The 24,288-nt window shown below is 45.8% G+C and overlaps 1 protein-coding gene across 4 annotated transcripts in view; it reads right to left on the reverse strand.

The window, feature by feature from the left end:
- The window catches only part of LOC132836295 (calpain-11-like), a 100,384-nt gene that overhangs the window by 63,130 nt on the left and 12,966 nt on the right, over positions 1-24,288 (reverse strand). For 2 of the 4 annotated variants that reach the window (XM_060855703.1, XM_060855698.1), the window contains exons 3-6: positions 21,563-21,635; positions 15,607-15,725; positions 9,229-9,365; positions 2,438-2,612 (exon numbers count right to left, since the gene is read on the reverse strand). In XM_060855703.1, the coding sequence (XP_060711686.1) occupies positions 2,438-2,612; positions 9,229-9,365; positions 15,607-15,725; positions 21,563-21,635 (504 nt within the window). The remainder of the gene's footprint in view (positions 1-2,437; positions 2,613-9,228; positions 9,366-15,606; positions 15,726-21,562; positions 21,636-24,288) is intronic. The other 2 variants (XM_060855718.1, XM_060855711.1) reach the window with 2 other exon arrangements.

Raw genomic sequence — 24,288 nt, forward strand, 5'->3', positions numbered from 1 at the left:
ATAGACTGGTATTCACCTATATCGACCAGTATTCACTGTATAGACCAGTATTCACCAATAGAGACTGATATTCACCTGTATCGACCAATATTCACTGTATAGACCAATTTTCACCTGTTCAAACCAGTATTCACCCGTACAGACGTGGGTCACAAAACAGTGAGTGGCACACACACAGACCTCCCCACTCCTCCCCTCCCACTCGATTCCCTCTCCCTTGCCTCTCCTCTCCATCCCCTTCTCTCCTCTTCCTCTTCCACTTCCCTCTCCCGTCCCTCCCTGCCCCCACACCCCAGTTACACTACTAGTTGCGAGTGCTTTCAGTTCAACTGGCTTTTCCAATAATGACTAGGGTCAGGGAGAATGGAACTTGCTCAGACCCAACCCCATTCCCAACCATACCCCATGAGAACCTATACTAGTGACTCTCCCAGTCCTGGACAGCACAGAATGAGGCCATTCTACCCAGCAAGTCCTTTCCTGCCCTCCTCACTGCAATGCAGTCAGTCCCATTCTCCACTAGGGACAAGGGCACTAATGTAGATGTGTTCAGGGATGTTACAATGCACCTCTGGAGCAAGTCAGACTGTCTCCTGTGCTTCCTGTCCCAGAGGTAGAGACACTACCACTGCACCACCAACCCCAAGGGGATTCCTCTAGCTCTCCATAATCTAGGGAATTTATCTCCTGTGAGTGTCAGTAAAATTCCTTTTGAAATCATGAATTCTGTCTGATCTCCCACCCTCGTACTGGGGGATAGGTAAATGACAAAGATGGCATTAACCACAGAGCTGTTGTCTCATCAGAGAGGGATGACCGGTGGTGGTGTATCGAGATGGTCACTGTGCCTCAGGCAAGGGGAGAGATTGAGGAGGTGAGTCCCTCACAGAAACCTCAGCCGGTGGTGGGAATCGAACCCACACTGTCAGTGCTTCAGAGAGAGGTTGCCCAGACAATGAGGTCACTAGCCCCAGGAAGGTTAATGACCCAGAAGCTGATTAAACTGGAGTTATAGTTTCACTCGAGCTCTCCCATCACAGACCGCTCCAAAAGAGGGAGACCTTCTCAGGCAGGTCATTGGTTATCTCACTGACCAACTGGGTGGGTTCTCTGATCACCTCCAATCAAGCGCCTTACAAAACCATGTCATTAGATTAGATTCACTACAGTGTGGAAACAGGCCCTTCGGCCCAACAAGTCCACACCGACCCTGTTAAGAAGGCATACAGTGTGTTAGGTTTCATTCGTAGAGGGATTGAGTTCCGGAACTGCAATATCATGCTGCAACTATACAAAACGCTAGTGCGGCCACACTTGGGAATATTGTGTACAGTTCAGGTCGCCCCATTACAGGAAGGATGTGGAAGCATTGGAAATGGTGCAGAGGAGATTTACCAGGATGTTGCCTTGTCTGGTGGGAAGATTAGGGAGATTTAAACAGTCCTTAGATAAAGCACATGGATGATTTTGGGATAGTGTAAGGGGAGGAGCTGAGAAAAGTCCACAGGTCGGTGCAACACCAAGGGCCGAAGGGCCTGTTCTGTTCTGTGTAACCCTCCGAAGAGTAACCCACCCAGACCCATTTCCCTTCAACAAATGCACCTAACACTACAGGCAATCTAGCATGGCCAATTCATCTGGCTTACACATCTTTGGACTGTGGGAGGAAACTGGAGCACCCGGAGGAAACCCACACAGACACGGGAAGAATGTGCAATCTCCACACAGACTGTCACCTGAGGCTGAAATCGAACCTGGGACCCTGGTGCTCTGAGGCAGTAGTGCTAACCACTGAGCCACCGTGCCATTGTGGTGTGATTTAGAAGGTGTGGGGGTTACATGTCCCTCTTGAAAGGAGCTCTTCAGCCTATCGAGTCTGTGCTGACCTAGCTACACCAATCCCACTTCTCAGCACTCAGCCCAAGTCAACCTTGAACATGAGAGTCATGGAGCTCAAGTTCATCTCCTATTTCACGGTTGTGAGGTTTCCCACCTCAAAGCTCTCTCCCAAATCAAAACAATTTGTGTTTTTGTTTTAAATTGGAACGGATTCTTTTTTATTATTTCTGACATTTAACAGTGAATTTGAATTCTGGAACAGCTGGTGTGGGATATGAACTGACATTCCCTGGAACACCGCACCCTGAACCTTTCTGCTGCGCTCCCACAGTTAACTCTGGGGAAACCCTGCTCCATCAGCCCACCCTGGGTCACCAGCCAACCCAAATGGAAGCCAGCTTTGACTTCGCATTCACAAAGATGGAGAGAGCCCTCACTGAAGGCGCTAGTCATCCTCACCACCCCCGTCCCTCCCTCCCTCACTGCTCCCCCTCTTGTTTACCATGGAGGGGGCGCTGACCTTCTGAGTATTCACTGATTTCTCTTTGTTTCTGTCTAAAGCTCTAAGTTCACTGGGGAAAGCGACGGTGGATCTTACCACAGCGGGAGTGCTGCAGCCCATGAAGGAACCAAAACAGATGGCTCTTCTCAGTGTCATCCAGAGATCCGAAGGGGGCTTCCTCAGGGAGATGACAGACTTAACCCCCCCAGTGAAATCCACCAGTGCTTCCGAGATCTGGCCCATGTGTAAATCTCCGTATGATCCGTACAGCCTGTCACAGAGCGAAAAGAAGAAAAGGTGAACATTTTTCAGGAACTCCGATCTGAGCTCTAGGCCCCCAGAATCTTCGTGTTACTTTTGGAGCTGATTACCAGGCCGGGAGGCGATGGGTGACCCGGTGCTGTAGACCCACCATGAAACAGGCTTCTATCACAAATTAGAGTCATAGAGTCATAAAGATGTAAAGCACAGAAACAAACCCTTCGGTCCAACCCATCCATGCTGATGAGTTATCCCAAATATCTCAGATATCCCAACCCAATCTAGTCCCACCTGCCAGCACCCGGCCCATATCCTTCCAAACCCTTCCTATTCATATACCCATCCAAATGCCTCTTAAATGTTGCAATTATACCAGCCTCCACCACTTCCTCTGGCAGCTCATTCCATACACATACCACCCTCTGCGTGAAAAAGTTGCCCCTTAGGTCTCTTTTATATCTTTCCCCTCTCACCCTAAACCTATGCCCTCTAGTTCTGGACTCCCCGACCCCAGGGAAAAGACCTTGTCTATTTATTCTATCCATGCCCCTCATAATTTTGTAAACCTCTATAAGGTCACCCCTCAGCCTCTGACGCTCCAGGGAAAACAGCCCCAGCCTGTTCAGCCTCTCCCTGTAGCTCAAATCCTCCAACCCTGGCAACATCCTTGTAAATCTTTTCTGACCCTTTCAAGTTTCACAACATCTTTCCGATAGGAAGGAGACCAGAATTGCACGCAATATTCCAACAGTGGCCTAACCAATGTCCCGTACAGCCACAACATGACCTCCCAACTCCTGTACTCAATATTCTGACCAATAAAAGAAAGCACACCAAATGCCTTCTTCACTATCCTATCTACCTGCGACTCCATTTTCAAGGAGCTATGAACCTGCACTCCAAGGTCTCTTTGTTCAGCAACACTCCCTAGGACCTTACCATTAAGTGTAAAAGTCCTGCTAAGATTTGGTTTCCCAAAATGCAGCACCTCTCATTTATCTGAATTAAACACCATCTGCCACTTCTCAGCCCATTGGCCCATCTGGTCAAGATTCTGTTGTAATCTGAGGTAACCCTCTTCGCTGTCCACTACACCTCCAATTTTGGTGTCATCTGCAAACTTACTAACTGTACCTCTTATGCTCGCATCCAAATCATTTATATAAATGACGAAAAATAGAGGACCCAGCACCAATCCTTGTGGCACTCCACTGGTCACAGGCCTCCAGTCTGAAAAGCAACCCTCCACCACCACCCTCTGTCTTCTATCTTTGAGCCAGTTCTGTATACAAATGGCTAGTTCTCCCTGTATTCCATGAGATCTAACCTTGCTAACCAGTCTCCCATGGGGAACCTTGTCGAACGCCTTACTGAAGTCCAAATAGATCATGTCCACCGTTCTACCCTCATCAATCCTCTTTGTTACTTCTTCAAAAAACTCAATCCTTCTCTGTAATATGGACATTTTTCAATACGTCGCTATCTATTTCCCTACAGTTTATATCTTCCATATCCTTTTCCACAGTAAATACTGATGCAAAATATTCATTTAGTATCTTCCCCCATCTCCTGCAGCTTCACACAAAGGCCGCCTTGCTGATCTTTGAGGGGCACTATTCTCTCCCTGGTTACCCTTTGTCCTTAATATATTTGTAAAAACCCTTTGGATTCTCCTTAATTCTATTTGCCAACGCTATCTTACATCCCCGTTTTGCCCTCCTGATTTCCCTCTTAAGTATACTCCTACTGCCTTTATACTCTAAGGATTCACTTGATCTATCCTGTCTATACCTTACATATGCTTCCTTCTTTTTCTTAACCAAACCCTCAATTTCTTTCGTCATCCAGCATTCCCTATACATACCAGCCTTCCCTTTCACCCTGACTGGAATATACTTTCTCTAGATTCTTGTTATCTCATTTCTGAAGGCTTCCCATTTTCCAGCCGTCCCTTTACCTGCGAACATCTGCCTCCAATCAGCTTTTGAAAGTTCTTGCCTAATACTGTTAAAATTAGCCTTTCTCCAATTTAGAACTTCAACTGTTAGATCTGGTCTATCATCTTCCATCATTATTTTAAAATGAATATAATTATGGTCGCTGGCCCCAAAGTGCTCCTCCACTGACACCTCAGTCACCTGCCCTGCCTTATTTCCCAAGAGTAGGTCAAATTTTGCACCTTCTCTAGTAGGTACATCCACATACTGAATCAGAAAATTGTCTTGTACACACTTAAGAAATTCCTCTCCATCTAAGCCTTAACACTGTGGCAGTCCCAGTCTATGTTTGGAAAGTTAAAATTCCCGACCATAACCACCCTTTTCCAACCCATCCAGATGGATTGCTGACAGCACTCATTCCTTCATGAAGATTGTAAGCTGTTGGAAGAACTGGATCCATTGTCAAAGGAAGGCACGACTTGTCGAAGATTTTTGCCTTGCACTTATCAGGACACTTTGCAAGAATAATAGCAGAGGGGAAAACCCATTGAGGGTACTGATTGGTCATCAGGTGGACTCTGTTTGGTCGAGACATTGTTGTGGAGAATGCGCTAATTTGTGTTGTAACATGTCCTGATGAGTATAAGACAAAAAACACTTCATTAGGTGATGTCTCTTTTCAGTAAATGCAGAAGCTCAGTACTAACACTTGGTGAAATAGTTTGTGAAAGGAGAGGGTTTTGGGACATAGGCATTTCCAGTTGCAAATAATACCACCGTCCATCTTGTTCACTTCCAACCAACTGGTTCCATCTACAGAGTGAGCTACCTCTATCAGTGAGTCCACATTAGTCACAGACATTATCTGAGGGAAGTTCCCAATGTTCAAAAGATTAGAAAACTATGGGCCAAAATCCTCCCGAACCTGTCACATTTACCACACCTCACATCTCAATGACCCAAACAGTACGTTCGAACAAAATAAACCTTATCTCATTTTCGTTTCAATGAATCAACACCATATTGAGGAGGGGAGTGCAGTTGGTGTGATTTACGTGGACTTCAGTCAGACCTTTGACAAGATCCCACACGGAAGGCTGGTCCAAGAAGTAAGGTCTATGGATCCAAGGCAAGGTGGAAAATTGGGCACAAAGTTGGTTTACAAATAGGAGGCAAAGAGTGATGGTGGAGGGCTGTTTTGTGATGAGAAGCCTGTAACCAGTGATGTACCACAGGGTGGGACCTTGCTGTTTGTTATTTAAGTTAACGACTTGGATGTGAACATAAATAATGTGGAGGACGGTCTCAGGCCACAATCTGATATTGAGCAGTTGTCAAACTGGACAAAGCAATGGCAGATGGAATTTAAATGCAAGGTGATGCATTGTGGGAGGTTTAATAAGGGAAGGACATACACAATGAATGGTCGGTCCCTAAGGTGGACTGAGGGATAAAGGGACCTTGGTGTTCAATCTATAGATCCCTGAGGGTGTTAGTATAGCGAGACAGTGTGGAGAAGGAGGCATATGGGATGGCTGCCATCATTAGTTGGGGTGGACAATATAGGAACAAGGAAGTCTCATTACACCTTCATATAACATTGGTTAGGCCGCACATGGAACACTGAGTGCATTTCCGGTCACCACACTATCAGAAGGAGGAGATTCTCTAGGATGTTCCCAGGGATGGAAAGTCTCTGCTATGAGGAGGGACTAGACTGGGACAGACTGGGATTGCTCTCCCTGGAGTAGAGGGGGCTGGGAGTGGGGGATCTGATACAGCATGATGAGAGGTATAGACAGGGTAGACCATGAGAACATTTTCCCCATTGGCAGACATGTCTGAGCCCAGAGTGAGGAGTCAGTGGTTCAGGCGGGAGGGAAGGTATTTTCACCCAGAGGCTGGTTGGAAGATGGAAGGGGCTGCCTGAGAGGGTGGTGCAGGCAGGATCTCCTCACAACATTGGAAAAGCACCTGGGTGAGCATTTCAAAAGCCTGGCATTGTAGGCCGGGGACCAAGTGCAGGTAAATGGGATCGGTGTAGTCAGGTGTTTGTTGGTCAGCACACAATCGGTGGGCTGAAGGGCCTGTTTCTGTGCTGTACTGACCTGTACTAATTGTCGATGGTTAGTGAAGTGGTCAGACAGATAGCGAACCTTTGTGTCTGTGCTGCCTCTTTGTACGTTTGTACCCTTCGTTCGAGAGATTAAATCTCGCTACTTGAACAAGATAATCTGCTGTGTCACACAAACAGGCACTTTTGATGTTAATTATCTCGAAATATTGCACCTTCCCTGAGTCCCTCCCTCCATCCCATTGTGCCACAATGTGAAGGCATCAGCTCAAGTTACCTGTACCGTAGTGAGTGACGGTGATGAGCATTAACCTGGGACTCACCGTGCTCCTGTACATTAGTGAGTGACGGTGATGGGCATTAACCAGGGACTCACCGTGCTCCTGTACATTAGTGAGTGACGGTGATGGGCATTAACCAGGGACTCACCGTGCTCCTGTACATTAGTGAGTGACGGTGATGGGCATTAACTAGGGACTCACCGTGCTCCTGTACATTGGTGAGTGACGGTGATGGGCATTAACCTGGGACTCACCGGGCTCCTTTAGATTAGTGAGTGACGGTGATGGGCATTAACCTGGGACTCACCGTGCTCCTGTACATTAGTGAGTGACGGTGATGGGCATTAACCTGGGACTCACCGGGCTCATGTACATTAGTGAGTGACGGTGATGGGCATTAACCAGGGACTCACCGTGCTCCTGTACATTAGTGAGTGACAGTGATGGGCATTAACCAGGGACTCACCGTGCTCCTGTACATTAGTGAGTGACGGTGATGGACATTAACCTGGGACTCACCGGGCTCCTGTACATTAGTGAGTGACGGTGATGGGCATTAACCTGGGACTCACCGTGCTCCTGTACATTAGTGAGTGACGGTGATGGGCATCAACCTGGGACTCACCGTGCTCCTGTACATTAGTGAGTGACGGTGATGGGCATTAACCTGGGACTCACCGTGCTCCTGTACATTAGTGAGTGACGGTGATGGGCATCAACCTGGGACTCACCGTGCTCCTGTACATTAGTGAGTGACGGTGATGGGCATTAACCAGGGACTCACCGTGCTCCTGTACATTAGTGAGTGACGGTGATGGGCATTAACTAGGGACTCACCGTGCTCCTGTACATTAGTGAGTGACGATGATGGGCATTAACCAGGGATTCACCGTGCTCCTGTACATTAGTGAGTGACGGTGATGGGCATTAACTAGGGACTCACCGTGCTCCTGTACATTAGTGAGTGACGGTGATGGGCATTAACCAGGGATTCACCGGGCTCCTGTACATTAGTGAGTGACGGTGATGGGCATTAACCAGGGATTCTAGGAGAAAGTGAGGACTGCAGAAGCTGGAGATCAGAGCTGAAAATGTGTTGCTGGAAAAGTGCAGCAGGTCAAGAGCATCCAAGGAACAGGAGAAGGGTTCATGCCCGAAACGTCGACTCTCCTGCTCTTTGGATGCTGCCTGACCTGCTGTGCTTTTCCAGCAACACATTTTCAGCATTAATTAGGGATTTACTGTGCTCCTGTACATACTGCCACTGAGTGTTACTGGTTGAGGAACATTCTGGTCTCCTTCCTATCGGAAAGATGTTGTGAAACTTGAAAGGGTTCAGAAAAGATTTACAAGGATGTTGCCAGGGTTGGAGGACTTGAGCTATAGGGAGAGGCTGAACAGGTTGGGGCAGTTTTCCCTGGAGCATCGGAGGCTGAGGGGTGACCTTATAGAGGTTCACAAAATTATGAGGGGCATGGATAGGATAAATAGACAAAGTCTTTTCCCTGGGGTGGGAGAGTCCAGAACTAGAGGGCATAGGTTTAGGGTGAGAGGGGAAAGATACAAAAGAGACCTAAGGGGCAACCTTTTCACACAGAGGGTGGTACGTGTATGAAATGAGCTGCCAGAGGAAGTGGTGGAGGCTGGTACAATTGCAACATTTAAGAGGCATTTGGATGGGTATATGAATAGGAAGGGTTTGGAGGGATATAGGCCGGGTGCTGGCAGGTGGGACTAGATTGGGTTGGGATATCTGGTCGGCATGGACGGGTTGGACCGAAGGGTCTGTTTCCGTGCTGTACATCTCTATGACTCTATGACTCTATGTCTGGGTTGGTAATGATGCATGTCTTTATTGGTATCAGATTACAGGTTTGTAAACGTTTGAATGTGTAACTATTAGGTTTCAGATCTATCCTCCTGGTTACCGAGAACCCAGGCCTGGCTGCCCCATTAACTTCACTCCCTGATCTCGTCCCGAGATCAGACAGGGTGCAGCCCAGTTGTCCTCAGTAAACTGGGTTGACAAAGGGACCCCTGGCTGACATCCCGTCATTTCTGCCAAATGTGGGTGGCTTGCTGGGTGAGGGCAGTGTCAAAGTAATTCTCTCACTCCCACTACTGTGCCCCTCCCCTCCCCCCCTTGGGACAGTCATGAGAAGCTGGGAGAACATCAGGGGAAAAGCTGTCATTGCCCACCCAGTCTCGCCCCTTGGCAGTGACTGACCCTCAGTGATGCTCAGAGGGCACACTGCTGGCTGGGCAGCAGGCAGACCGAGACTAAAGCTCTGCCTCTCCAACCTGACCCCCTTCCCATGATCCATCACTTACTTTGCATAGGCCTTCTCCATCAGGGCACACCAGAACTCGTTCCAGTCACATGACCTGACGAAAATCAGCTGACCCTTCTCATCGGTGGGAAGGAGATCATCGACTACAACATCCACCCACTCGCCGAAATGCCAGAACTGCAATCAGAGAGAATAACAGGACCATTTTTGCTGCTGTTTACTCTACTTATCAATGCTACTTAACTGCCTATATTGCTCGCAAGACAAAATTTTTCACTGTACACGTGAAAATAAATTCAGTTCAGTTCAAATCAATTCAATATGGCTGTTCCTGTATCTCAACGCCATGTTCCCATAACCCTTCCAAATCTGAAATTGTAGTGAGGTTTTACTTGTCTTGGTCTCCACAGTTTCCTGTGGTAGACAATTCCACACATTTCACTGCCTGTTGACTGCAAAAAGTTTCCTCATCTCTGTCTGATGCAGCCTGCCCTGCACCTGGAGTGTTTCCTGGTTTTAAACACTTCCCACCCAGGGGAAACATCCTCCCTGCACCAAGTCTATCCAACGCTGTGGGCATTTTTGTACACGTCAATCAGGTCCCCCTCTCATTGTCCTCAACTCTCTGGCCAATCAATCGAAATTTTTCTCATAGGATGGCCTTGCCATGCCTGGGATTAGCTGAGTGAGCCTCTGCTCCCGTTGAGCCGAGTATATCCTCTCTTTGGAAACAAATATGCAATCCTCTGCTCGTGTCTTTCATTTAAATTATTGGCAAGTCCTTCCTTCTCCAGGCGTGCCATAATAAAGGGCAGCAGCGAGACCCTGTCGTTTCAGGCTGGGACTTTAGAGCTTCCTCCTGCTCTATTACACCTTGGTCTTCTGCTCTCTTCTCCCCCTCACCTCCCCTCTCCGGATTGTGTTCACCTCAAATCACTTGGGAAAATGGAAGTGAGAATATCAGCGACTCAGCTGGCCAGCAGCCTGAAGCTGGGTTCACTCAGATTCACCTCTGAACCATTATCAGCGGTACTGCTTCCAGGAGAAATTAAATTGGGAGTTCTCCCGGAATCCCACCTACTTAAGACCATAAGACCATAAGACATAGGAGTGGAAGTAAGACCATTCGGCCCATCGAGTCCACTCCGCCATTCAATCATGGCTGATGGGCATTTCAACTCCACTTACCCGCATTCTCCCCGTAGCCCTTAATTCCTCGTGACATCAAGTAATATAGAGTCTTATAGAGTCATAGAGAAACAGACCCTTCGGTCCAACCCTTCCATGCCGACCAGATATCCCAACCCAATCTAGTCCCACCTGCCAGCACCTGGCCCATATCCCTCCAAACCCTTCCTATTCATATACCCATCCAAATGCCTTTTCAATGTTGCAACTGTACATTATTGAGGAAAGCTGGTTTCTCCTTGTGGGAGCTTGCTGTGTTCAGGGACTTCCCACTGCGCACCAGTGACCAAATTCCAAGGGCATTTAATTAGCTGTCAAACACTGTGGGATGGCCTGAATGTGTGAGAGGTGCAATATATAAATGTACCGCTTGCTCTGTTTCATTTTGCCATGAAACCGTAATGTCTGTTATTCACCTGGGAGGGGGTGGCTGTTGTTCGAGTCTCTCTCACACACACCAGTTATAAACAAGGCCATGTGTGTTAGGGAGGTTGGACACAGATCAGTCACCCAGCCACAGTGTAATGCAGGCAAGCATCTCCTCTTCACAAACCGGACAGTAATCTGGTGGGATAGCTCCCCAGTCTTTGATAGTCCCTGGTATTATGTGGATGGAGATTGAAGTCTGTTCCAGTTGTTATTATTTTGAGGTGCCGGTGTTGGACTGGGGTGGACAAAGTTAAAAATCACACACTACCACACTATAGTCCAACCAGTTTTGTTGGAAGCACTAGCTTTCGGAGCGCTGCTCTTTCATCAGGTGGTTGTGGAATATAAGATCGTAGGACACAGAATTTATAGCAAACATTTACAGTATGATGTAACTGAAATTGTATATTGAAAAAGAGCTGGATTGTTTATTATTAACCTTATCTCATACAGTACTATCCCTCTCATACTGTCTACTGCCATTATACACTTTGCACTGTGCTCCCATTCTTGTGTAACTTGAGTGCAAGTAACAATAAATTTAATTCTAATCCTAATTTGTGTGCCTCAAACATTTCATTCTCCTGCTGTACAATCTCTTCCTCCACTCTTCCTGGAACTAAGCCCCACTGCGTTTGGTCTGATTCATCCCCAGGACCAGTCCATCTGTCTCAGAACCCCCTTCATTTCTCCCCCTCCAGAGGCCCCTCACCTTCGGGAAAGCACACTTCCTCCTCAATCAGACTGCCTATTATACCGTGGAACTTGGACTCTCAGTCCTAAAAGATCTGTATCCAAAGTAACCAAGATAAATAAATCACGTTTGACCTTTCTGCTGAAGGCGTGACCGAGAACTCACTGTTTGCTTTCTCTGAAGGTCTGTTATCAACACGTTGCAAAACACCAACAGAATCCTTCTCGGTTGAATGACTGATTTAAGCCATTCAAAGCTTGTGAAAAACAATGATTTTTATCTGCGTACTTTCATCATTTGCCAAGTTCATACAATAGAGCTCTGTGAAATAAATGTCAAAGTCTTTTCATGTGCAAATACTACACTGAAGTTAAAGGAATTAAAGGCCACATATAGCCCTGAGTCTACTCTATCAATCTGAATATCAATTTTAATCTGTACTGTCACTCCATCATCTCTGAGAGAAATGTATTGCTAGGGAGAGTTGTAGTTTATCAATTGGAAACAACAGTACAGAGTGTTGGTGAGGCCACACCTGGATTACCGCCACCAGTTTTCACCCCTGGATTTACGAGAGGATATACTGCATTCAGTTATGAGACTCTCTTAGAGCCTCAGATAAGTGTAAGTATTAGTATTGTATGTATAAGGGAGGTCTTTGGTTTGTTGGATAGAGTCAATTCCAATGCTTTGTTAAAAAAAACACCTAAGGAACTGTGGTTGCTGTAAATCAGAGACAAAATCAGAAATTGCTGGAAAAGCTCAGCAGGTCAGGCACGTCCGTGGAGAGAGCTCTCCAGTTCTGAGGAAGGGTCAACGGACCTGAAATGTTAACTCTGATTTCTCTCCACAGATGCTGCCAGACTTGCTGAGCCTTTCCAGCACCGTCTGTTGCTGTCAATGTTTTGTTTGGTTACTTGATATGAACTGCATTGGTGACTATTCTTGTATACAAAGAATAAAATATACTTCTGAAATTTAAAAAAAGCAGTTTGAAAGAAAATCATTTATACTGAGTCCTGGGATGAAGGGGTTGCCTTATTAAGAATATTCAACAGATTAGGCTTTTATTCATTCATGTTCAGAAAAACGAGGGATGATCTTATTGAATTGTCCAAGATTCTGAGTGGGTTTGACAGGAAAGATGTTGGGTCAAGATCAGAATTGTGCTGGAAAAGCACAGCAGGTCGGGCAGCATCCTAGGAGCAGGAAAATCGACATTTCAGATAAAAGCCCATCATCAGTGTTTTCCCTTGTTTGGGAGTGTTGACTTAATGATCGCACAGAATAAGGAACTTACATTAAAACTGCGGTGAGGGGAATCTCTGCTTCCAGATGGCAGCATCCTCCAACCCATAGAGTTGTGAAGGTGAGATCTCAGGAAGTATTTAACAAGGAGATCAGTAGATTCCTGAAATATCGGCGATTTGATGGCCACGAGGGGTTGGTATGAAAGAGGTCGAGGCCTTGGACAGATCAGCCATAATCTTGTTGAACGCTAGGCCAGGTTTGATGAGCCAAATGGCTTACCCCTGTCCCTATTTCTTATGATCTTCCCCCACTAGCTACCTGATGAAGGAGCGACACTCCGAAAGCTAGTGCTTCCAAATAAACCTGTTGGACTATAACCTGGTGTTGGGTGAGTTTTAGCTTTGTCTACCCCAGTCCAACACCGGTTCCTCTACAACATGCCTATTTCTGATGTACTTCTACTTTCTGTATTCACCATTGAAAAGCATCACTCCAATTTGAATATTTGATTTCCTGGTTCTGGTCTCTGCCATCAGTGCAGTTACTTTCTCTGGATCTGTCTTTTCCGTGCCCTACTGCATTTTTCTCTCTAGGAACGAACCCTCGTAAACTCCATATAATCTTGTCGCAGCTTGGAAACTCTCCAAGGTCAATACAATATATCCTTGCTGACGTTGGCTGACCACCATGAAATGTTATCCTGCAACTGCTGACTCAACACCATTGACAGAACCAAAACAAAAACTTCCTCCCCTTCGTGTTCCAGCCTGCTTTGGAGAAACACCAACATTCCAGGGCTACTCGAGTTATTGTCTGTGCCTAACCGTTAGTTTCTAACAATTTCCAAACAAAAGATCCACATTTCTCCCTTATTCTCCTAGTTCCTCAACATTTGGGAAATGTCCTCCATTTGTGTCTGATCCAAAGCCAACAATCTCACATGACCCTGGTTTGAACTCTGCCAGAGTTTTATCAATGTCACAAATTCTGTCCACATTCCATTGTAAATCCTGCTCCGTAACATTTACTGTATTCTGTCATCTTTGCAATTCCACTCGTTGTCCAAGTCATTAACTTTTTAACAGACAGCTAAAGACTCCGGCAGAGATCCCAACAACCACTCCTCCCCTTCACCTCCAACTCCAGCTTTCAACATGTCCAGCCATTCTCTCCTTTTTTCCTGATGCTCTCCCGTGTGGAACATAATAAAATGTCTTTCAGAAGCTCATATCGGTGACACCCATAGGCTTCCTGGTCTTCCACAGTTAGAGAGCTCCTTAAAACATCACCGAGTCAAACATGAAATATTCTGCACAATCTGCGCTGACTACACTGCAGATGCTGGAGTCTGAAATTTCCGGATGAAAAGATATTGACCGGAATCATTAACTCTATTTTTCTTTCTCCACTGTTGGTACCAGATACTTGGTGAATCTGTCTGCTTTTATTGCTGACTGTCTCTGACTCCATTCATGTTTGTTCATATTGGAAAGTGAGGTAGTGGCAATATCTCTGAGCTAGTAACCCAGAATACTGCAGGCTGACGTGGATTCAGATCACAGTACAGCAGGTAGCAAAATTTGAACTAAATTTTGTTTGAAAGTCCAGATTTATAAACTGGCCTGATTGTAACCATATTATAAATGACGTGCTTGACTGTAATCCAGAACACGGGATCAATGCTCTGAGGGGCATTGGTTCAAATTGTGAATTTTGAATTCAAGATAAATCTGGAATAAAACGAATTTCATAATGACCATGTAAGTATAAAACCCATTTGGTTCACTCGTGCCCTTCAGGGAAAGTAATCAGCCAACCTTACATGGTCTGGCCTACATGTGACTCCAGACCCACACCAATGTGACTCCAGACTCTGCCTTTGGGGCAATTAAGGATGGGCAAGGAATGTTGATCCAACCATTAACACCCACGCCGCAAGAACATTCTGTTAAGATTCCCTTTAGTGAGGGAAATCTGCTGCGCTGACCTGGTCTAGCCTACATGTGGCTTCAGACTCCTAGCCAATGTGATTGCTCCTGATTACCTTCAGGGGAACAATACTCCAAATGTGGTCTGGCCAGAGCCTTATACAGCCTCAGAGGTACATCCCTGCTTTTATTTTCAAGTCCTCTCAAAATAAATGCCATCATTGCATTTGCCTTCCTAATTACTGACACAGCCTGCCAGTTTATCTTGACAGAATCCTGGACTAGAACTCCCAAGCCTCTTTGCACTTCAGATTTCTGAATTTTCTCCCCATTTAGAAAATTGTTTTCTCTCTCTGGGACATTATATAGTGATAGTGGGGTATACACACATATATAGGACACAGCAATTAGTGGGATCTTATGACAGATATATTACAAAGTAACATGGAATCATTGAATCCCTCCACTGTGGATGGAAGTGGGCCATTCAGCCCATCAATTCCACACTGATCCTCCGAAGGGCATCCCCCCCAGACCCACCTACCTACCTACCTACCTAACCGCTGTAACCCCATATTTCCCATGGCTAATGCACCTAACCTGCACATCTTTGGATTGTGGGAGGAAACCGGAGCAAATTAATGCAGACACGGGGAGAATGTGCAAACTCCACATAGAGAGTTGCCCGAGGCTGGAATCGAACCTGGGACCCTGTGAGGCAGCAGTGCTAACCACTGAGCCACCAACAGTCAGGTAGGAATGCAAATATATTACATTGCAACAGCAGGATATAGCTGGAGAGACATTACATAGCAATATATTACATTGAAACAATAGGGTATAGACGCAAATACACGACAGCAACAGTGCTGTTATTTACAGAGTAACATTGGACTGTATGAACAGACACATCACCCGTGATACCGACCCGAAAGTGAAAAATGCCGCAATAATTTCGTTGGAAGTCTTGATTAGGTGGCACAACATGAGCAAAAAGATCCTGTTCCATTGTCAGGGAGGACAATGCAGCCAGAAACCAGCAGTCTCCTGGAGAAAAAGGAACAACGTCATCAGTGTTAGAGACAATCTCCCATCCTCCCACCTACCTGGTGCAGTCTCTGCCACCCACACTCGATGTTACTGTGCAGATTTGTTAGGGCTACTGGGGCCTTACAAAATGCACCGGACCCAGAGTGTATCTGGGACAGGGTGTAAGCAGATGGGTTTGGTTAGTGAGGCATTGCCCCTTCCCTTTCCCAACCCCATCAGCGTCTGGAGGGGGGGGGTTTGGAAACCTGCACACAAGGGTACAGTTGGAAATTAATGACAAAAATAAATGAATGCTGACATAATAAAGATGGTAGGAGAGGTGGTGTGTTGTGACCGCAGGAGATGGGAGCTCCTGGACACCAGCTTAATCCAGCACGAACATAAGGCCATAAGATGTAGGTGCTGAATGAGGCCATTCAGCCCATTGCGTCTGCTGTGCCATTCAATGGGATCACGGCTGGTCTGATTATCCTGAACTCTACATTCCTGCCTTTTCCCCAGACACCCTTGATTCTCTCACTGATTAAAAATCTGTCTACCTCAGCCTTGAATATATTGAATGACTCGGCCTCTGCAGTACAGAATCCACAGATTCACTATTCACTGAGGGAAAAACATTCCTCCTCATCTCCAGCTTAAATGTGTGACCCCCTTATTCTGAGATGATGCACTCTGGTCCCAGACTCTCCCACAATGAGAAACAACTTTTCAATATCTATCCTGTCATGCTCCCTAGAAATCTTATGTGTTTTAATAAGGTTGCTCTCAGTTAGCCAAATCCCAAAAAGTATAGGCCCAACCTACTCAACCTCTCCTCATAACACAGTCCCTCCACATGCGATATTAGTCTAGTGAATCTTCTCTGGACTGTCACCAATGCCGGTATAGCCTACCTTAGATAATGGGGCCCAAACTGTCCACAGTGACCCGGCTGGTGTCTGATTAATGCCATGTTTTACTTTTATACTCCAATCCCTTTGAAATAAAGGCCAACATCTCATTTGCCTTCCCTTTTACCCACTGAACTTGGAGGCTTTTTGAGATTTCTGCACAAGGACTCCCATAACTTTCTGCAGTCTTTCCCTGTGTAAGTAATGTTCATCTCCTCTATTCCTCCTTCTGAAATACATGACCTCACATTTCCCCACATCATCGAGTCATAGAGATGTACAGCATGGAAACAGCCCCTTCGGTCCAACTTGTCCATGCCGACCAGATATCCTTAATTAATCTTGTCCCATTTGCCAGCACCCGGCCCATATCCCTCCAAACCCTTCCTATTCATATACCCAGCCAGACGCAGCCTCCACCACTTCCCCTGGCAGCTCATTCCATACATGTACCACCCTCTACGTGAAAAGTTGCCCTTAGGTTCCTTTTATATCTTTCCCCTCTCACCCTAAACCTATTCCCTCTAGTTCTGGACTCCCCCACCCACGGGAAGAGACCTTGTCTATTTATCCAATCCATGCCCCTCATGATTTTGTAAACCTCTATAAGGTTATCCTTCAGCCTCCGACGCTCCAGGGAAAACAGCCCCACCCTATTCAGCCTCTCCCTATAGCTTAAATCCTCCAACCCTGGCAAGTTCTTTGTAAATTTTCTACTCCATCTGCCACATTTCTCTCCCACTCACTTAACCCCTCTATGCCCCTCTGCTAACGTTTTGAGTCACACTCAGTAATGGTCTTCCCATTTATTCTTGTGTACTCTACAGACGTGAAAATCTGTGGTGAGTGGTTACAGCTCCAGGAACTTTTGGTCAGATTTTATGAGCTGGAATCAAAGCTGCAGAGACTGTGACATATGAAGGAGGGAGAGAGATACCTGGACACTTTATTCCAGCAAGTGGTCACACTCCTTTAGGATTTCTATGTTTGGGTCAGTGGTGTGGGACAGGAGTGAGTGACCACAAGTGAGAGGTGGGAAGGGAAACCCGAGAATTGGAAAAGGTCAGGCCTTTGCAATTCGTTAACAGGTTTGATGTTCTCTCATCTTGTTTGATTGAGAGCAGGGCCAGTGGGGTGGATGAGTGAGATGACCATTGGTACAGGAGTTCATTTACCTGGGGAAGCCAAAAGGAATGTATTGGTGGGAGGGTGCAGCATATTCAGGGAGATTGACACTGTTCTGCGCAGCAAAGAATGTGAGTCCAGTGCCAGGGTTCAGGATATCTGGCAGGGCATAGGGAATGACATGGCGGTGAACCCCTCTGTTAATTAAACCAGACACCCAGAAAAGCTCACCTTGCCTCATAATCTGTTAAAATCTAAGTGACAGAGAACTCCCAAATTTCACTATTTAATAAAAAAATCATCAATTTATTCTTTAACTCTTTAAAGTGAACATTAAACAACTATTCACAAATCTAAGCCTCCCCGTTCTTTTAACTGCTTATTGTCTACCTTCAGCTCTATAACAATATACTGTTCCAATAAAACACTTACTAAAATTACATCAACTTAATTTCAAAACTATACAGCAGCTGTCATTGTCGGTGTCGTTCTTCTTCTGGCTGAAGATCTCCCTGCATCATCTTCTTTCTTTTATCTCAAATATGTTTCACATAAAAAGATACCTTTGATAAAGAGTGTTTCAACGGCAATTGCTCTGTCTGATTTTTCATACCCCCCAACATCAGATCTTATCATTGGTTCAATGTTGGCAAAACAATAAATTCAAACACGATTGGGTTTTAATATCCTGGGGCATAATTTAAACTGACTGGTTAAATTCAAATTGTTGTCAAAACAGCAACCAACTCAGGTATCCATTTCACAACCAAATGTTACATATTTTCAATTTTCCTGTACACGCTGAGACTGCTATCTGTTCATAGTACAGGTGCTTGTCAGCTCTCAGTGCAGAACAGTATTCACTCTCTCTAAAAGGTACAGAACATGCCTTTGACCTCACAACAGGAAGGATCCAGTTGTCATTGTCCATGGAGATACCAACAGTAAGGTAGAACTAGGAAAGACATTCCATTAAATTCAGAACCTCGAAGATGCTAGCCTCTAGAGTCTTATCTGCAAATTGGCAGAGGGTAAAGACAATTGGAGAGAGATGAATGTGTGGCCAAAGAGATTGGATTGTGAGATCTGGCCTCCAGTTCAGGGAGCAGTGTCAATACTGGGGAGCATGGGACCTGGACCCCAGAAACAGTCTACACCTGAACCAGACTAGGGCTGGGGGTTCCAGTAAATCACATAACTCGGGAAGTCTTAAAACTTGGGAGTTTTAAACTAAATGATGAGGGAAGAGATCAAATTTCGCAAGACATGGAAAATCAAAGAACAGGCTCAAAGCAAGAGAAAACTCTATTCATTTTAGAAATGAAACAGAAAACTGGCACAGCAAGGTTAGAGAGCAGAGAATGTAAGAGTAAATTAACAGGCCTAAGGACAAATCTAAAGGCTCTGTATCTGAATGAATATAAGATTTTAAGCAAAACAGGTGAACTAATTTTGCAATTTGGAAGAAATTAGTTTGACCTGACGGCTATTACAAAGGCATGACTTCAGGATGACCGAGCATGGGATCTGAATATCAAAGTGCACAGAACGTAAAGGAAAGACAGGAAGTGGAAACAGGTGGAGGGATTGCTAATTAATCATGTTAGAGCGCGCCAGACAGTGATGACCTTATTTCAGGAAACACCGATGTAGAAATAGTTTGGGTAGAGATGGCAAATAATAAAGGCAACTATTTTGTGTATGAGAATTGGACAGGCTTCCATAACAACACGATAAGATGGAGTAGAAAGGAAATAAGAAAGGAACTTTATCAGAAAGGTACAACAATAATAATGGGGGATTTTATTTGATGAAGAAAAATCAAGGTGGACAATGGAAGCCTGGGTGAGGAGTTCAGAGAAGGTTTCCAAGATAGTTTCTTAAAACAGCGTGTTCTGGAGCTGACCCCTGAGCGGGCTATTCAACTGGTAGGGTTCAACAAGATGGAATTCATGAATGACCCTATTGTCAATGTGCTTTTTAGCAGCAGTGATCACAATGTCATTGAATTTTACATTCAGTTTGAGGGAGAAAGGGATGGATCCAAGACAAGTATTTTAAACTTAGAAAAGGGAGATTAATGACAGTGTCACCTTGGCTGGCTAAACAGGTCAAGGGATAAGTCATCAGAGATCCCTGGTAGGCGTTTGGGAGGTTATTTCAACATACCCAGAACAAATGCATTCACATGAACTACAAATGTTAAGGGTAAGACTGTAGTTACCAAAAATTATATTGAAGAGAGTATCAAACCTGCAAAGGTAGTGAGGTGAGAAGAATTAACTGAACACAAAGGAAATGCAAATAATGACTGGAAGATTAACAAAGAATGCAAAAAAAGGAATCAAAGTTTGAACACACTGGGGGGTATGTGGAACTATAACATGGTGTGGGGGGGATTGGGAATTAGAACACACTGGGGGGCATGTGGAACTATAACATGGTGTGGGGGGGATTGGGAATTAGAACACACTGGGGGGCATGTGGAACTATAACATGGTGTGGGGGGGATTGGGAATTAGAACACACTGGGGGCATGTGGAACTATAACATGGTGTGGGGGGGATTGGGAATTAGAACACACTGGGGGGTTTGTGGAACTATAACATGGTGTGGGGGGGATTGGGAATTAGAACACACTGGGGGGCATGTGGAACTATAACATGGTGTGGGGGGGGATTGGGAATTAGAACACACTGGGGGGGTATGTGGAACTATAACATGGTGTGGGGGGGATTGGGAATTAGAACACACTGGGGGGCACGTGGAACTATAACATGGTGTGGGGGGGATAGGGAATTAGAACACACTGGGGGATATGTGGAACTATAACATGGTGTGGGGGGGATAGGGAATTAGAACACACTGGGGGGCATGTGGAACTATAACATGGTGTGGGGGGGGATTGGGAATTAGAACACACTGGGGGGGTATGTGGATCTATAACATGGTGTGGGGGGGATAGGGAATTAGAACACACTGGGGGGTTTGTGGAACTATAACATGGTGTGGGGGGATTGGGAATTAGAACACACTGGGGGGGGTATGTGGATCTATAACATGGTGTGGGGGGGATTGGGAATTAGAACACACTGGGGGGGTATGTGGAACTATAACATGGTGTGGGGGGGATAGGGAATTAGAACACACTGGGGGGTTTGTGGAACTATACCATGGTGTGGGGGGGATTGGGAATTAGAACCCACTGGGGGGCATGTGGAACTATAACATGGTGTGGGGGGGATTGGGAATTAGAACACACTGGGGGGTATGTGGAACTATAACATGGTGTGGGGGGGATTGGGAATTAGAACACACTGGGGGGCATGTGGAACTATAACATGGTGTGGGTGGGGGATTGGGAATTAGAACACACTGGGGGGTATGTGGATCTATAACATGGTGTGGGGGGGATTGGGAATTAGAACACACTGGGGGGTATGTGGATCTATAACATGGTGTGGAGGGGATTGGGAATTAGAACCCACTGGGGGGTTTGTGGAACTATAACATGGTGTGGGGGGGATTGGGAATTAGAACACACTGGGGGGTATGTGGAACTATAACATGGTGTGGGGGGGGATTGGGAATTAGAACACACTGGGGGGTTTGTGGAACTATAACATGGTGTGGGGGGGATTGGGAATTAGAACATACTGAGGAGATATGGAATGATAGGGTGGTGGGGGAGGGGGGGGGGGAGGTGGGGTGGTATGGGAATTGTAGTTTCACCACACTGGGAGCTCTGTGCTTGAATACAGGGATGCTCTGATTTTGACACATTGTGTTCAGACCCAAATACCTGGAACAGAATCTTACCCAGCACACTGCCTTGGCACAAATCGAAACGACTGACTCCTTTCACAATAAACTGGGGATTCCGATGGATTTGCTGAAATGAAAGGAAATGTATGAAATCTGAAGGAGTTGGGAGGTTGAAACACACCGTACATTCACATCTCTCCGGGATTTACTGACAAAATTCCTGTCGTTGTTGACCTTTCCGCTCTGCTCACCACAATGTTAGATTGCTCCCGATGTATCTGTGGACAGGCTGATCGACCGGGGCGGGCAGCACAATCCGGATCCTGTCTCTACTCTTTACCCACTTGGAATCAGTGGGTCAGGGTACATCGCAAAGTTCCCACCTATTAGTTCCCCATGAGCTAATTCAGCTCCATCCTTGCTCAGGAATCTCCTATGGTGATTCAGGACCAGGATTTTGGGTATCACTGGGATGGAGCTGTGGAAAGGTGCACAGTGACCTTTGGAATGAAGCATGGGGAGGAGCAGTAGGAACACACCCAACCAGTGCTTAAAGCCCCGATCAGGGCAATCTCAAACACCTCACTCCCCCATCAGAGTGGTAAATAGCTGAAACTCCTCTCCCCGCCCCCCAGATTTTGAGTACCTCTCAATATTTGATATTTCCTCACATCTCCACTCCCCTCATCCATGCACTGCGCAGAGGAACGCCTCATCCTCAGTAACTACCCCAAACTGAGCTGATGACTCACAAATGGGAAATCAGGGATCTTGCTGCTGCTGTTGATGTACATAAGATGATGAGAGATGATGGATCCACCCGGAGGATAATACAAAGCCCAGTGGCGATATGTAGAGATTAGTGGAACTAACAGAGTCGAATTAGCATGTCGTGTCTGAACAGGTAGAACCGGGGCAACTTCAACAGAAACTTCCTTAAGACAAGCACGAAAATAAAGGGAAAAAGCTATTAAGAAAGAATGGCTGGTTTTTTGAAAGTATATTCACAAGGATTGTGGGCCAAATGGCCTTTTCCCATGGTTTTAAGTTCCTTCTGCAATCATTCTGTGTGCTGCTGACTTTGTAGTTCCAGAAGGAACCATCACCCCCCAGTCCAGGATCTGACATTTGACTGCAGATGCTGGAAATCAGATCCTGGATGAGTGGGTGCTGGAAGAACACAGCAGTTCAGGCAGCATCCAAGGAGCAGCGGGTGTTGCCTGAACTGCTGTGCTCTTCCAGCACCCACTATCCAGAATCCAGGATCAGACATCTCCAACTCAGTCACACCCCTGTGTTTCAAGCTGCTCCCAGGATCCAGTTCAGGGGCTGTAGCTTGTGTCTGATGCCAACCTTCCCACATCCCCGAAGCATCTTCGGATTCCTCCTCCAGCTTTCTCGGGATAATAAGGCCCCAGTTCCAGCTGGAGATGTCAGATAGACTGACCCTGAGTGTCTGCACTCGCACTCGCTCCTGGTTTATTAATGAGCCGAGAGTCACCAGCCAAAGTTACGAGATGTTGCTGCTGGCTTCACACAGCCCACAGTGTGAATATCTCAGTGCTTATAGTTTGGAGATGTCAGTGTTGGACTGGGGTGTACAAAGTTAAAAATCACACAACACCAGGTTATAGTCCAACAGGTTTAATTGGAAGCACACTAGCTTCCTCCATCAGGTGGCTGTAGAGTATACAATTGTAAGACACAGAATCTACACCAAATGTTGACAGTGTGATGTAACTGAAATTATACTGAAAAATACCTTGATTGTTTGTTATGTCTCTCATCTGTTAGAATGACCATGATAGTTTCACTTCTTTCATGTGTAAATCATAAAACATTTTTTAAAAGTTACATTCTCAGGTGAACTGTAACAATTGGTGTCAGCCCAGATAATGTCTTCTGAAAGAAGTGAAACTATCATGGTCATTCTAACAGATGAGAGACTTAACAAACAATCAAGGTATTTTTCAGTGTATAATTTCAGTTACATCACACTGTAAACTTTTGCTATAAATTCTGTGCCTTACAATTGTATACTCCACAACCATCTGATGAAGGAGAGTCGCTCCGAAAGCTAGTGCTTCCAATTAAACCTGTTGGACTCTAGCCCAGTGTTGTGTGATTTTTAACTCAGCGCCAATGCCCCTCCTGCACTCATTCACTGCCAGTGAGTATTGGTAAGTAACGTGGTGAATACTAAATCTCAGCCTTGAAAATAAATTCACAAGTCTCACAGAAGTGCAGAATAATTTCAGCTGAGCAGATGCTTTGCCCCTGGAGAAAGTGAGGACTGCAGATGCTGGAGATCAGAGCTGAAAATTATCGACGTTTTGGGCATGAGCCTGAAGAAGTTTCCTGAAGAAGGGCTCATGTCCAAAACGTCGATTCTCCTGCTCGTTGGATGCTGCCTGACCTGCTGCGCCTTTCCAGCAACACATTTTCAGCTCTGTCTCTGGACCCAGGTTTATAACAACTCTCCAGATTGAGCTAATTATATAAAGCATCAAACAGAAGACTATGCACTGTGAACCACTTAATAATGTCTGCAGAAATTTCCTCATGGATTCTCTCAGCCAGGAGCATGTTTCTCCTCGGATACAGCAGGAGGGAACTCGAGTGTATTTCGAGGGATCAGTGTGTTCAACACTGATAGATCTTGCTCTAACTCAGTATCAGTTTATGTTTTAAACCAGCTACAGATTACAAATGAGGAACTTGTCCTGAACAATCACTATTTACCAATTACACAGCCAGTCTGATGGAATCTGCACGGCCAG

This window comes from Hemiscyllium ocellatum, chromosome 3 (assembly GCF_020745735.1).
Source record: "Hemiscyllium ocellatum isolate sHemOce1 chromosome 3, sHemOce1.pat.X.cur, whole genome shotgun sequence".
Classification (NCBI taxonomy): Eukaryota; Metazoa; Chordata; class Chondrichthyes; order Orectolobiformes; family Hemiscylliidae; genus Hemiscyllium; species Hemiscyllium ocellatum.